Source organism: Drosophila willistoni, assembly GCF_018902025.1.
Source record: "Drosophila willistoni isolate 14030-0811.24 chromosome 2R unlocalized genomic scaffold, UCI_dwil_1.1 Seg167, whole genome shotgun sequence".
NCBI lineage: Eukaryota > Metazoa > Arthropoda > Insecta > Diptera > Drosophilidae > Drosophila > Drosophila willistoni.
This window is the reverse complement of record NW_025814050.1, coordinates 18164321-18179887: the sequence shown is the minus strand read 5'-3', so window position 1 is coordinate 18179887 and position 15567 is coordinate 18164321. Positions and strand designations below refer to the sequence as shown.

General features: G+C 33.3%; 1 protein-coding gene across 1 annotated transcript; it reads right to left on the bottom strand.

The window, feature by feature from the left end:
• Positions 1-3282: 3282 nt before the first annotated feature.
• LOC6642320 (ribosomal RNA-processing protein 7 homolog A) lies at positions 3283-4277 on the bottom strand. The gene is made up of 2 exons (XM_002065311.4): positions 4172-4277; positions 3283-4111 (listed from the first exon to the last, which is right to left on the bottom strand). Exons 1-2 carry the CDS (start codon positions 4194-4196, stop codon positions 3336-3338), a joined length of 801 nt encoding a protein of 266 aa, XP_002065347.1. The 5' UTR covers positions 4197-4277; the 3' UTR covers positions 3283-3335.
• Between the last annotated feature and the right edge of the window lie 11290 nt (positions 4278-15567).

Genomic DNA, 15567 nt, shown 5'->3' with positions numbered 1-15567 from the left:
AACTGGCTTGACTACTTTAGTCAGTTGAAATTAACAGAAACTTTTAGTTTCATAAGCTATTATAAAAAACATTTTAAATTCGATTTTTGTCCACTAAATACACAAAAAGGATATTTATTTATTGTCTCCAATTTGCAGGGCCATAGTAACTTTGGCTTTCTGTTAAAAGGTAAGTCTATGAGCTCCTTAGATTTTAGAAAGCAGCTAAAAAATTCACTCTTTGAAAACTCTAAAGAATTTTTTGTTATTTTTGGTGGTTAAGAAATTGTCAATAATTAATTTTTGCAAAAAGAACATTTCTTTGATGATACTAATATTTATCAAAACTTTTAAAAGGCTTAGTTTTCGATTGTCTATTGCATACTTTTGTGTGACAATTTTTGCTTATTTCAAGTCTCTAGATTCGTTAGCAAGCAAATATACCTTATCTGATAATCTCAAGTTGAATCTGTTACATTTTTTTCTAATTACCTGCTCGGAAAAGAAGAACATTTCTTTGATGATACTAATATTTATCAAAACTTTTAAAAGGCTTAGTTTTCGATTGTCTATTGCATACTTTTGTGTGACAATTTTTGCTTATTTCAAGTCTCTAGATTCGTTAGCAAGCAAATATACCTTATCTGATAATCTCAAGTTGAATCTGTTACATTTTTTTGTAATTACCTGCTCGGAAAAGACTTTTTAGCAAATTGTAAATAGTTTTGTATGCTTTATTAAACGTGAAATCAAATGTTTGTTGTTAGGAATATTGTCTGAACGTTTGAAGTTGCAAATTAAAAATATTCTTTAAATTTTGTGTCCTTAATATTAAAGATTTAAACTTCCAAAAAGGATTTCTTATCAAATTAACAAGTTGATTCATCATTTATGTATATTTTTAAAAACAATATAAAAAGTTGTGATCAAAAATCTTTTTGAGATAAGAGCTCAAGTGCAATTTAAAGTTACTAAAGCTTAAATCTGCAGATATATGTATCTCTACATATGATTAGCATAATGTGATGGATCTTTATAATTTGTTAAAAAATTCAAATTTCATTTAAATATTGATGGCAATTTAATTTGCCTAATTGAAGACAAAATTCACTTTCCCTTCTATCCCCGCTTGACCAGAGAATTTTGTCTGAGGGGTGGGGTAGTGGGGGGGATTTATGTTTTGCTGCCCAATCAGTCGACAACTGCATATTGATCACTTATCGCTCTGTTGTTGTTGTTCGCCGTCCACATTCGCCTTCGCTCACGTGTTCAAATTTATTGATTGTTCTGCTCACAAGACACGGCGTTTCGAATATATAGTTTTTTTTTTTTTATGTTGTTGTTGGTGGTTTTCTCGTCGTCGACTTTGGATGTCCTGCTGTGCGGCATGGGAGACGTACGTGTGGTCGTTTTATGTTATATTTTTCGACATCTTGTGTGTCCGATCAAGTCGAAGCTAGATGCAACTTTAGACGATGATGTTGCCCATGCAAATCGTCTTTGTGTGGATCCAAAAATCCATAGCTCTTACACACTCTCTCTCTCTGTCTCCTTACCCTCTCTGCAGGCTTTATTAACTTATGCGCATTCAGATTACCTTAATAACTCGTTCCGTTAACACTTTATTATGTTCAAGGGTCATAAATCGTTCCATCACCCCAGACACAGGCACAAGAGAATCTCAGGAAATCGAGAGAGAGAAATACATCCCCAACCAAGCAACCGACCAACCAACCAACCAGACACACAGACATTGGCGATTATGATTTATCGCATTTTAATCAATTTAAAATGTTTTAAAAAACGATACAAATCGGAAGAAATTATGAATGTGTTGCTGTCTTTAGGCTCCACAGTAGGCCACAACAACAATCTCAAAGACCACGATCATGATGATGATGATGACGACGGCAACGGCGAAGGCGACGGCGACTACAGACTACCCATATCCATACAAATCCGATGATCGTCGTCAGCATGCGTTAGCCAACGCGTATCTCGTTTGTATTTCACTCCAATCCAACAAAAGACTCTCAGATTACCCCAAGAGGATGCAGTTACATTTTTTTTCTACTTTTTTCTGCTTTTTTCGGGTATATTAAAGCAACATGGGCAAATCAGGAGCGGTTTGAGGTACTAAGAGATGTAAATTGGTTCAAAACTTTTTAAATTGTGTTTCCTATTATAGGTATTGTAAAGTATCTAAAAGTTTTTAGAAAATCGGTAAGTTGAACATCTTTTGAAGAAAGTTATTAGACATTAAGTAATTGTTGCTTAAATTACAAAATTTTCACTATGAATATTTTTATTCAAAGACTGATCACATAATTAATCTAAAATGTTAAAAAAATTCCGCCTACTTTTACGATTGGTTAATTAAAAATCAATATTTTTTAAATCGGCTATGACAAAAATTTGTTTCTATTACCTGAAACATTTCATTTAAGGCGATTCGAGGTTTACTATAATTTCAGAAAATTCTTGAGAAGATGCCAAATCACTTGCTTTGCTGAGTGTGATGATGGGAGCCGCTTTTTTGAAAAATTCTGCAAGACTTTTATTATTTTATTTTTTTATTTTAGTCCCTAAGATTCAGTAGGATAATATTCATCTAGCCCAAAAAAAAAAGGTTACAATTTATTCAAAATTTGTACTTTTATCTATGTAAATTATTAATAATTCATTCTAAAAGTTCTTAAAATTTTTTAAAAAATTAAAATTTTTTGTGCTTTTAGGTTCATAAATGCAGTTCCATCTTCAGCTAGGTCAAAAAAATGTAAAGCAATTAACCAAATTTGAGAGTATCTATTCATAAATTATCTATTTAAAGATTTGACTCTCCCTTGTTAAAATTCACTCTTATTCCGCTCCTGACGCTGCATTTATAAATCGCGTGCTGCATCAGGCTGGGTGAGTCTGTTGCTCCAGGTTTTCTGTTTCGGGTGTGCGTCGCGACGACACGGCCACAGCTAAACGATTATGATGATTAAAATTGATAAGCGAAATATTTTTATCATTTCTCAAATTAACATAAACCATATGCGATTATCACACAATAAGGCTCAGCGGTTGCTGTTATGCCTTTTCTCTGGTCTTCTTGTTATTTGCTTTTTATATGCTTTTATGGTCGCCTCTGACTCTGTCTGTCGTCTCTGGCTTATAAGTTATGAGCGGGATGTGAAATTATGGCACCCAGGATCTCTTGTGGTGCGGCAAAAGTGTCAATGTGAGAGAGGGTGAGGGGGCGGGGGTTGGTGTACCGAAGATATTGGAAATTTATGAGGATTTGCCAGTGCGGTCATGTCGTGTTAAAGAAGTTTTATTAAGCACAAACTTAACCTATGGCTATACTGTGACTAAAACGGTTTAAAGCGTCGCGATTGTTTGAGAAGTTCAATTTTACGTTTATCCTCTTCGAATTTTTTGCGCATTTCGACAATATTTTGCATTTTGCTTTCGCGTATTTGGAAGGTGTAGAAATTTTTCAGTTCTTTCGTCTTTTTGTCCTTGGCCAATTTATTCTCGATGCGTCCGATTACAGATTCTTTCTGTTCGAAGCCAGCATTGCGTCCCTCCTTGCCCACAGTGACCCAACCATCGGCATCGGCTTCACTTGTTTTGGCCTCCTCGAGAGCAGCCCGCTCACGCTTATCATAGCCGGCCATGTACAGTTTAATGCGCTTTTTAGTGGCCTCTGGATCGAGTAGGTATTTCTGTTCATACTCCTCATGCCAGAGTTCCATTCCGGTCTTAATCAGGCACTCCTGGCTGCTGTTGAACAAATCTAGACTTTCGATGGACAAGGCTTTGCCAATGCTGCTGCCCTTCTCGAAGACCACATATGCCACTTTAAATATGAAGGGCGCCTTAACATTGGAAAAGGGTTCATCCAATCCCTCATACCACTTGATTGTCTCCTCACGTCCCGGTTTGGCGGCAAACTGAACACTTTCCACTTTGCCGAATTGCTTGAAGAACACTTTTAGACTGGCCTCTGTCACATATGGAGGAATATTGAGCAGAAAGAGTGTCCGTCCCTTGGGTTTATTGGGGTCCATTAGACGTATAAAGTGCTCCCGCATGTAAATGCTGTGACAATGTTTGGCATCGGGAGTCATGCGAAGTGGCACCACTGTAATTGGGAGATTTATATTATTACCGTTGCTATATACTGTTTGCCATTTATTTCTACCTTTATATCCTTCAATTTCAACCATTTTAACTAATAATTTAAAAGAAACAAAATCAAATTAAGCCAAACACGTTTTGTACACAAACCAAATGTTTTTAAATAAACAGCTGTTTTGCTTTAACCGCAGCCAACGTCGCGTATTTTCTAAGAGTGACAGAGGGCGCCATGGTGTTAAAAAAATATAAGGTGGCAACCTCTAAATTGCCCGCGGTTTAAATTTGGCGTTAGTTTCAATTATCAACGGAAATTTGTTTAATGAATTTGTACATTCCTAACATTAAATGATCAAAATTTTGAAGGAAATTAAAGTTCTCAAAAAACTAATTAACTAAATAATGCATTACGATTCTTTTTTTTTTGATTTTTTGAGTTTTATTTAGCGTAAACTTTAAAGCTGCCAAGGAGTGGCGTTTTTCGATGTTTATTATGATTAGTAACTATTTATTTTCAATTTTCTACATATTTAAAAGTGTTTAATAATATACAGAGAAGCTTCTGTTTTTGTCGTATTTATCATACTTTCATATCTCATTATTTATGTGTACTTACAATTAGATATATTTAATCTCCATGTCATGTTTACATTTGATAATATTTGCTTTTTTTTTCATTTAGGATAGAAAAAAATAAAAAAAAAACTAAGAAACAACAATGACAGATAAGTATAGTAAAACTAAAGCTGTAATCAAAAAAACGTTACACAAGACCAATCAAAATAATATAAGCAACAAATACTTATATTATTGAAGATTTCCCCAGAAACTGAAGACTAAGCGTTAATGAATATTTTTGTTTTGTATCTTAAACGGCTTAGTTTGTTTGATTTTCTAACCATCTAATCTAAACCAAGGTACAGGTGTAATAAAAAATCTCACAAGTGAGCAGTTTAGAAAAAATGGAAGCAAAAATTTATGTAATGAAATGAAAAAGTTATTCGCAAAAAACATTTTGTTTTATTCCTTATTTGTTATTGTTTTTTATGATTTCTAATTTTAAAGTAGGTTTAAACCATAACTGCAATCATTTCGCCTGATTGCTAAAGGGTTAAGAATTCAAAGTGAAAAAATTCTAGTCGGACAGACAAGTTGCAGTTAGGAGATCGTCTCATTCTTTCTGGCAATTTGCAGACTAACCACCAAGTAAATCGTATAAACCAAAATCAAATTGTTAAAAATTCGTTATACTCCCTGTCTTCTTCTGATGAAAATAGAATGGGTAAATGGCAAATAATTAAACAACAGGCAGATGCAGCAGGAGCAGGAGCCAGGATCCAAAGTGTAAATAGAAGCAGGAAGCGGCATCAGGTCAAGCCAAAACCAAAATGTTTTTTGTAAACTTTGCACGTATTTTAGTTTTCATACGAACAATTTTTTTTTTTTGGTTGTTGCTGGGTTTTAGTCCGGTTTGCAGAATCAGAATCCGTACTCTGTATATGCGAATGTGTGTGCGAGAGTCCCGTCAAATGGTCTGAAAACAAAAACTGCTGCATACTGTCCGGACCCATCTACATCTACATTGCACATTCACAAGTTCTAGTTGTGGTCCTAGTTTGCCTTTATTTAATGGCCCCGCCATTCCGGAAGTTTCTGCGGCACGTCCTGCCCAGCTTCTGTTGCTAGTCCTTCCTACAAATAGATGCTAATTAATTGAATGCTGAAATTTATATAACATTTCATTTTTTTTATATTTAGGATTTTGTAAATTTTTGATTTTAAATCGTATTTAGGTATATAACATATTCATATGTACAAGTAAATAAGACAAGGTAACTCATTAATCAACAATCTGACCCATAACAAAGTGTCCTTAATTGCTTTACACACAGATAAACACACACAAAGCCAAAGACACACTCACACACATACGATTTCTACTGATTAAATAATGCAATTTGAATGCGGTTTGATTTTGTGCAAAAGCAACTCTCAAGTGTAATTAAATGTGCAAATTTTGTACTAAAAGCACAAGTTAATTTGATAAACAATTTGAAGTGGGCAACATTTTCGTAAATTTCGTACATGTACATTTTATATATTTTATACTTCAAGGACCAACTGACCCTGTTAAGCCTACAATAAAATAGAAATTTTTGCCTTTCACGTATCCTCTAGACAAATGAGGTATAAACATTTCGATAAAGAGTTTGTTGGAAGGACATCAGAATGTTAACTTTTAGCTATCAGTGTTAATATATTCGACATATCTCTTAAATCTAGTACAGAAATTAATGAATGAATGAATCTTCGACATATCCTTTCCTCGAGGTTTTCAGTTTCATCTTTGAGAGTAAAAAAACTTCGTTGTCATTTGGTTCTTACTTTGGCTTATTTTGCTACGTGAACATAATTTTAAAGTCACAATTTTTGTTATTTTTATTAAGCCCCATGGAATTTATTTAAAAAAACCAAACAACATACTTAGGTAGGCACGTGATTTTCATATTTTAAAAAGGTTGAGCATGAGTATCTTTTCTTAATACCAAATCCTTGACTAATTAGGTTGTACATGGTGGTAGAGACAACCCCTGAAATTCATGGCAAAAACACACACACACAGAGACACTCGCACACACACCCACCAACTTAGTACATTATTTAAATTAGTGACCCAGGATTTTTTTGTGTATGAAAAAAAAAAAGTGTTGCAACTTGTTGGGAAATTCATTAAAACGTTTCGCTTTGCTGAAGCGTAGCTGCAAAATGTTAATGCAAATTAAAATAACAAATAAGTACATACATACATATATAATGCACAAAAAGTACTTAACTTGGGGCTTAGAAACATTTCAAACACCTTTATTTATATATATTTGTATGGTTTCCATTAAACCTTTATTTTTTTGGGTTAACAAACAGCCAGAGGGGCGGTATTTCTTTTCTGTAGATAAGTTTCTATAATCTAACAGTAGTCAGTTATTTATTTCAGGACCGGATTCATAGGAAGGGTCAGCGAGACTTTTGCCTTTGGTCAAAAAAGACTGAGAAAAACAGAGCAAAGAATCAAATAAGGACTTCAGTTTCCAAACATTTTACATAAATTTCTTGGCCCTTAAAGAACTCTCAGACCGGAGACCTCCACTTTTTTTAATTCGACCCTTCCCATAATAGTGGCGGGTCTGAAAATATTTGAGAATTGCCCACTATAATATAAAAAAATAGAATCCTAGCTAAAGAAAAGGAACACATTTTTATACCCTTGCAGAGGGTATTATAAAATTGGTCAGATGTTTGTAACGCACAGAAGGAGACGTTTCCGACCCCATAAAGCTGAGTCGATATAGCCATGTCCGTCTGTGCGTATGCGTTTTATTCAGCCATCTTAAGAGCTATTCGGGGCTTTTTATTACCCGGGAAAAATAAAGTATGAAAACCATCAGCATCGGACCACTATATCATATAGCTCTAGAAGAAACATTTTCACAAAAATTGGAGTATCCCCATGAAATTTACTAATATGATAGTATTGGATATAAAAACCCCAGATCCCAAAATTTGAATGTGATCGGAATGTGTTCTATTTTAACTTTCAGCTCTTTTTTTGCATACCTAAATCATATTATCATATTATTTTACTTTCAGAATCATATATATCATAGTATTACTTTTCAAGCCAACTTATTTATAATATACTATAATTTAGAGATTTTAAAATGCCTCGCTTGTCGTGAAAATCTGCTGAACAACGACGACGGGAAGCTGCAATTCGGAGTCTTACTTACCGCCAAGAAAATGGCAACGAGGTTCGCGAGAAAAATTCGCAACGCATGGCAAATAATCGGCAAAATGATTTGGAAACACGGGAACGAGATCGTAGGCAAGACGCATTGGCACGTGCTGAACGACGAGCCAATAGAGACTACAGGCTGCAGGAGCAGGCCCGAAACCCACGGACCCGCCATATTAAGCGACAAGATCCTGATTATCGTTCGATGGAGCAGGAGGCCAACACTGCTCAGCATATTCTTCGGAGAAAGGATAACGCGTTCAGGCAGCAAGAGCGCGAAAGGGACGCAGAAGCCCACTTCGTTGCTCGCCAAGATCCTGATTATCGTTCGAAGGAGCAGGAGGCCAACACTGCTGAACATGCTGTTCGCAGAGAGAATCAGGATTACAGAGAAGGCGAGCGGAACCGCGATGCAAATAACCGTCGAGTTGCAAGACGGAATCCAAGTACAAGAAGGCGGGAACAGAATTTAAATTCATCCCAAAGAAGAGTCACTCGAAGGCAAGCCCGAATTCTAGAGCAACAGATACGCGATATGAACGAGGCACGAGTTATTAATTTTCGGCAAGACCCTCAGAATCGACAAGCGGAGTCTCAGAGACAATCGGAACGAAATAGGGACGCCAGAGCTGCACTGTTGCCTGAGGATTTAAACAGTCATAGAAACAAATCACTCGACAGATCTTAGGCCTTAAATCCTGTTGCCCCACATTTCAGTTTTTCTTTTTTACCTCTTTTACAATAACTTACCCATAGAGTGAACTGATGGATCTAATTTTTAAGTTTCTAATATCAATTTTTATGTGGATAAAATGTCTTTCAATCTACTTTGGCTTAAGAAACTATAAAAGCTGTACCCATAAGATTTTAACCCTGTACACAGCATTTGGAAGATTGTTTTAACAGAAATAACCTCGATGATTCTATTTCGAGCCTTCTTATTAAAATATGACTTGAACAAGGAATATGAAATTATGATACAAAATATGAATTTAAATGGTTAAACATATGAATTAAACAGAAGTCGAAACTGATTAAAAGAAGTGATTATAAGCTACTAAACAAAAGAAGTCATGTATCACTAGACCTTACCAATTTCTCTTAACAAAGGAGTCATTTATGAAAGGGGATTCAATTTCTGTTGGATTTCTAGATGAAATTGATTAAAAAGCATTATGCATTATTATAACGAAAATTTTAGAACACAAGTTTCCATTTTTATAAAGTTAATTTATTAAAATAATTACAGCTTACAGGCCAAGATTTTGTGGGATATTTTTAGCACATAATATAATACAAAATAATATTTAGATTATAAACATTTCAACCTGTTAAATAAGTTTTACAAAATCTTCAATTCTGATATACAATAAAAAATATAGTTTTAAATGAAATCTGTAAATAGAAAGATATTTGTAGATTAATAACTTACAAATTGGTTAAAGTTAAAAAAATAGCCAATTGTTTTTTAAAACATTTGGTAGTTAAAGATTTTTATTATTTTTATTTTACCATTACAAACGTGGAAATAATTTTAAAATTGAGTTTCCTTCTATATGGCCATAAAATTTCGTTTGCACCTGTTTGTTGACGGGGTCAAACTTTGCAATTTTTAAGCCAATTGTGCGTAAAAAGAAAAGTTTTTTCAAGCGATTTTTGTCGCATGCGTGATTTATATTCGTCCATTTTGTGGCACTGGCTGGCAATTTGTGGCACACACACACACACACACACATACACCAAATCAACAAATGTATTGTGCAATTGCCTGGCATCACAATTTCCATTCATCACGTGCAACAAATTTATTTGATCAACGATATTTTCAACAGAGCTGCAAATTGTGAAATGTTTTTCCATTTTTCTTTTTACCATTTCGATGGAATGGTTCAAAAACGGTTTAAATATAATTATTGCGATTCATATTTAGCCACACTAAATTTAAGCGCTCTCAACGACATCAAATGCCTGTCACCTGACCTCAAATAGTCCCATACACACCCACACACACACAGAGACATTAAGAGGCACCAAAATAACCGCCAGGACTGACCATTAAACGCATTTACCTTCCACTCTCATAAACCTCAAACTCATCCTTTTGCATGTTTATTGTCAATGTTGTTCCTCCTCTTGTTGTTCTTCATTATGGTTGATTTGAATTTGACCATAACACAAACAACAACAACAATAACAGCAACAAAAAATTAAACAACAAATTGACTAAGCTTTCGAAATCTACTGAAGTTTTTATACTCTACCTAGTCCTACTGTACTATAACTATGTTTATTTCTCCCATGAAAACAAAATTCTAACAATGTACAATATTGTATTACTGATTACAAGACTTTCTAAAATTTTTTATTTCTATATACAGTGGCGGCAAAAAAATTTAATACATTTTTTTTTGACCTTAAATTCTGATTTCATTCGATTGTTACTTAATGTTAGTGAAAATATTCTATTGCGATGATGTTCTGTAAATTTCGTGGGCATATCTCTAATGGGTTTTTTTTTTAAATGGGTTTTGATAAAAAGCCCCCAAATTCGGACCCGGCAAAAAAAAAAAGACACATTTTCAAAATTTGTAAAATTTATAGTACACCTTTGCACTCAAAAAACAAGTTTTAGATCTAGTAAAACTAAGATAAACTGCAAACACAAATTTTCAATTTGGCCCCAGGGTCCATTTTGGAGCCAATTGACAAATTCAAATTTGTATGTATTTTTTTTGTCTCTCTGCTTGACGTTACTTTACCCCACTAACTCACACTAAAGTATAACTGCACTTGAACTATGAAAGATAGTGAATTGAATTTCCCGTCAAATGAGATATTGTTCATCAAAATCGGATTAAAAATAGATAGACTTTAGTTTTTATCATTAGTTTTTTTAAACTTTTAAATTGCAGACAGTGTAAAATATCCCTCATTTCCAGACATAGAAATGCTTAATAGAAAATATCAACAAATCAATCAAAGTTGATTTTCCTCAGATTAAAATATCTCGTTCGTTAATTTTTTTTTCCGGTTGTGCTCGCAATCGAAGCGACAGAGAAAAAAAACTCAGTCATTATTTGCGAGCCCTAAACAGAATATATTTTAGTTTTGGATTCCAAATAATTTGAATGAAATCAAAATGAGGAACAGGCTTCATTTCTACATTTATTGTAAAATAATATGCACTTACATACATATATCAAAATCCGATGGAATATTTTCTAGCAAGAATCATTTGGGTTTCTTTTTTTTTTTTATTCTTTAATGTTTTATTAAAATATTTAAAAGGAGAATATTGTCCACTTCAAACAAAACAAATTTTTGTAGACAATTTAAATATTATTTTTTGATCTGGTATCGAAGGTAAATAAATATCCAACAAATATGGTTAATGAATAAAATAATAGTGACCAAAGCTTGTGAAGAGTATCAAAATTGTATGCAAAATGTTTGGCATTCAAACGTGACCCAAAACAAACCAATGCGATTTTGGCCACAGGGAGAACTTGGGTCAGAAAGAGGAAAGGAGAGAGAAAATGAGAGGGAGCGGAAGAGAGACATAGCGGGGGGAAAGAGTGGCAACCTCAGCATAAAACTCAATTCCGGTCGCGATTCCCTTAGATCCCCCTACCGCCCACTCCACAAACTACTTCTGCTTCCTGTTTCCTCGCCGTCTAGTCCATATTTTATGGCTTCACATGATTAATCGGCCAAACACTTTGCTCTAACGTTATTTTCATTAATTATGCCTTGATTTGTTATAGTGGATACTGGTTTCAAAGGAAATCCCGGGGGCGTGACGGTGGGTAACTGCCACTCACAATCAGAGGAAGAGGGACAACAACAAAAAACGTAGGGAAACTTTTCGTCTCATTAGTATCGTTGACATGCCACGCCCATTTAGATGGCGTTGCGGCGATAAGCAGACCAATCTTGTCGACAATAGACCTTGGACTTTGGTTGCACAAAAACTTGCACAAAAGGTTAAAAACTTTTCTCATTAATTATGGAAAAGCAAAGCAGCAACGAGAAATCGACGAAAAAAAAAAACAAACTCTGTACGAAAATTTGTCAAGAGCCTTCGTCTTGTTGCGGGGGTGAGGACTCTTGTTTGTGGGCCGATTGGGCTCTATTGGCTATTTGTAATTTATTCAGCATTAATTTTTATTTACCAATTTATTAACCCCGTGACATGGCGTAAGATCCCATTAATGATAACAACAACAGCATTTTTGGGCTTTTTTTCTACTTTTTTGTTTGGGGGGTGCTAACACAAGGTTCCAAATATAATAAAAATAAATCGAAAATATTGAAAGCCGATATATTAAATGCCCTTTGTAACAATAAATTTCATTAATTTTAATAAAAAAGTAAAGACAATTTTTTTAAATTAAATGATCTGGGAACAAAATAATTTTTAGCTATCAGGAAATATGCGAAGTTTGAGAAAAATAATACGAAAATGTAATACAAATTTTTCTACATTCGATGTCAAACTAGGATAATGACGGAAAAAGTTTAAAATCGGGCAAAAGGTAAAATGAAATTGAATCCGATGGCTCACATATCCTTCGCTCTATAAACAACTTGGGTTGGCCAAAAAAGATCCTTAATATGGGAGAGTTTTAGATTCGAATGTTTGGGATGATTCTTTCAAAACTTTAAGCGCAAATATTAAACGTAATCTTTGTAAAAACAACGTTTTTACTTCTAAAAATTCATGTCTAAAAGAATAATGAATAATAATATTTAAAATTGAAATCTTTAGAATAACAAAGATTTACTTCTAAAAATTAATCTTAAATAGAATAACGAATCGAAATGAAAATCATTTTTAATTGATTGTAGTCGTTTCGACAAAGCACAATTTTTGTGTGTAATAAAAACAAACATATAGGGTTCAAAAAGCATTAAAGGATTTAATTAATAATAAAAATAATATCCTATTATTCTACCATTTGCTTGAAGTCTCATTGAGGGAAATTTATCTCCCCTAACAAGGATCTTTTCTCTGCAACTTTTCAAACAATTAATTTTTTTGAACTACCTTAGAAGGTAAATTACATGTTTACATCTTTACTTAAGATCGGAACTTGAATCAGATACCTTAAATAAAATAACTTGAAAATCGAAAATATCTAAATTAAACGGCGAAACAGACAAAATCAGTAAAATTAGTGATCACCTCCCTATAAATATGTGTGTGGAATAAATAAACTCACAATCATAGAAACTTTTGGCAGAAGTTTTGGCCTTTAATATAATATAATTAACTAATAAGCGAAGACAAATTGGTTGCGATTTTTCGTTGCAAAACATTTTGTTATCCATTAACAAACTAAACTAAATAACCATTCGATTTCAGAGAGAGTATATAGAAAATTCCACTTGGGTAATTTATCACTGATAATTCCGTATGAGAAAACGGAAACCGAATGTCAAAAAAACCAATTTAAAGTAAATTAGCGCAATGCCAATGCTTGTTAAATTGTGTGCCGATAAAACCGCAGTCGGAGGAGCGTAAAGGTTGGGAAGGAGTCAGCCAAAGCCATAGCAGGTGCGTGTCCTCTAGGCCAAACAAATGTGGGCACAAACCGACTTGGCCAACTCCACACACATACACACACATGTCTGCGGTTGCCTTTCATTCCCTATCAGATCACGTACGGGCGCGTGTTTAACAGTGAGAAGAAATCCCCGACTGTCTCTCGTCCACACAACCCCTTAAACCAACCTCCCAGTTAACCGCCCTGGCTTCTCCCTCTCTCTCTCTCCTTCTGACTCTTTATAAAAATAAAAGTCTTAAGGCTCTCAGTCCCAAAAATAGTGCAGACGTTGCGCCTTGGAATTTATTGCACGTGGTAAGTTGGTTAGATGTGGGATTGGATTGCAGATTAGACGCCCTGATAGACACAAAATGGTTTTTTCCTCAAGTTCCACAACTTTAGACATGGACAAAGAATTTATTGCAACAGAGTGAGAGAGATGAACCGAATTAGGATTGTGTGTGTGTCCTGCGTTTTGTTTGAATAAAGTTGCCTACTTTTGAGACAATGTAACATGGATCTTGATGGCAATTTGCTTTTGACTGGCAAATGGCTTGAAGCAGTTGCAAAAAGTTCTTCTTTTTGATTGATGAATGGTTTCAACTGCTTGGTAAAAATGTTATTTTAAAACAAAACCAACAAAAACTACACAGTCTACTTCTTTCTCATTTGCAAATAATCAGTTTTCAAACAAAAGATAAAATAAGGTTAGAAAAGGTTTCCTTTTGACTGAAAAGGTTTTCCTTTGCCAACAACGATTTCAAATGCTAATGCCTTAATTAGTTCTTGGCTCTAAAGGCGGAACAGCTTTACAACAATTTTGTATTGATAATTTGAAATTGGGAAACCCTTTCAAATGTATAATTTTGTTTAAAAGATGGCAACCCCTAAGGGAAATTATCTTCAAGCTTACAAACTATATTTATCTTTAATTAAATGAGTTCCAATATACATCTGTATATCTCATATTTAGCCAGATCAAAAGAATTTATTTAACTTATTATTTGATATGTATTTCATATATGTAGATCAATAGAAATATTCAATCGAAAATAGAGTTTTAGATCAATAACTTCATTATTTTTTAAACTTTTCTTACAAAATTAAAATTTTATAAGTTTAATTTCATGAATATCGGGAAATTGGATCATATATCTTTCATGGGAAGGAATGGTTGCAAAAATTGTTGGTATTAAAAACCTTTTTTTCCCATAATCTTATTGGATAAATACCTAAGTTAAATTTAATTAAAATCACATGATTTTGTATATCATGTAGTACAAATTTAGAAGACAAGTTAGCACGACTCTATGTTTATTTGGGAGAAATACATAAATAAAAATATTTAAAGTGTTTTATTTTAAATGATTTAAAAATACATTTAACATGTAAAAGTTTTTGAAAGTTAATATTTGGCGTATTACTTATGTATACCACTGTAGTGAGTTTGAACTGGTCTAACAAAAATCTCTAGATTTTTAATATGTTCTTCTTGTTGTTTAGATTAAGATGATATGATGTTAAACGATTAGCAATTGCCTCTTCAAATTTGTTTTCATAAAGATGTTTTTTTAAATAAGATTTACCTAAATTTCTAACCATTTTAAAACCAAAGACCTAACCTAACTCTAACCTAAATTTAAAACCAAAGAATTAAAAACAGAAAATCGCTAAAATAAATTAAACGGGTTTATTTTTTTTTTTTTTTGTCTCAAATTTTAGATCCTCTGCATTGTTTTGTTTGATTTTATAAGTTTTACATATAAATTAATTTTATGAAATTTTTTATTGGGTACTAAGTAAAACATTACCTTGTAACTTTTTTTAAAATACAATAACGATTGAATGATGGATTAGGCTAAAGCTATTTCTCGATTAGATATATTATTTGATAATCACTTCCAGTTGATCAAAATCCATCCTGAAAACATTTTAGGACTAGATTTATAGAAAACTCCCTGGTTTATTCCATTTATAGATAAGAATAGATCTAACGTCATAAATCTGTTGCTTTAGGATAGTAAATTTCAAAGTTTTATCTATCCAATTTAGCAGAAATCTATATATAGATTTAAAGTAGTTACCTTTTGCATATTTCTCTTTTTTTTTTCTTTTTTGAATTTTAAA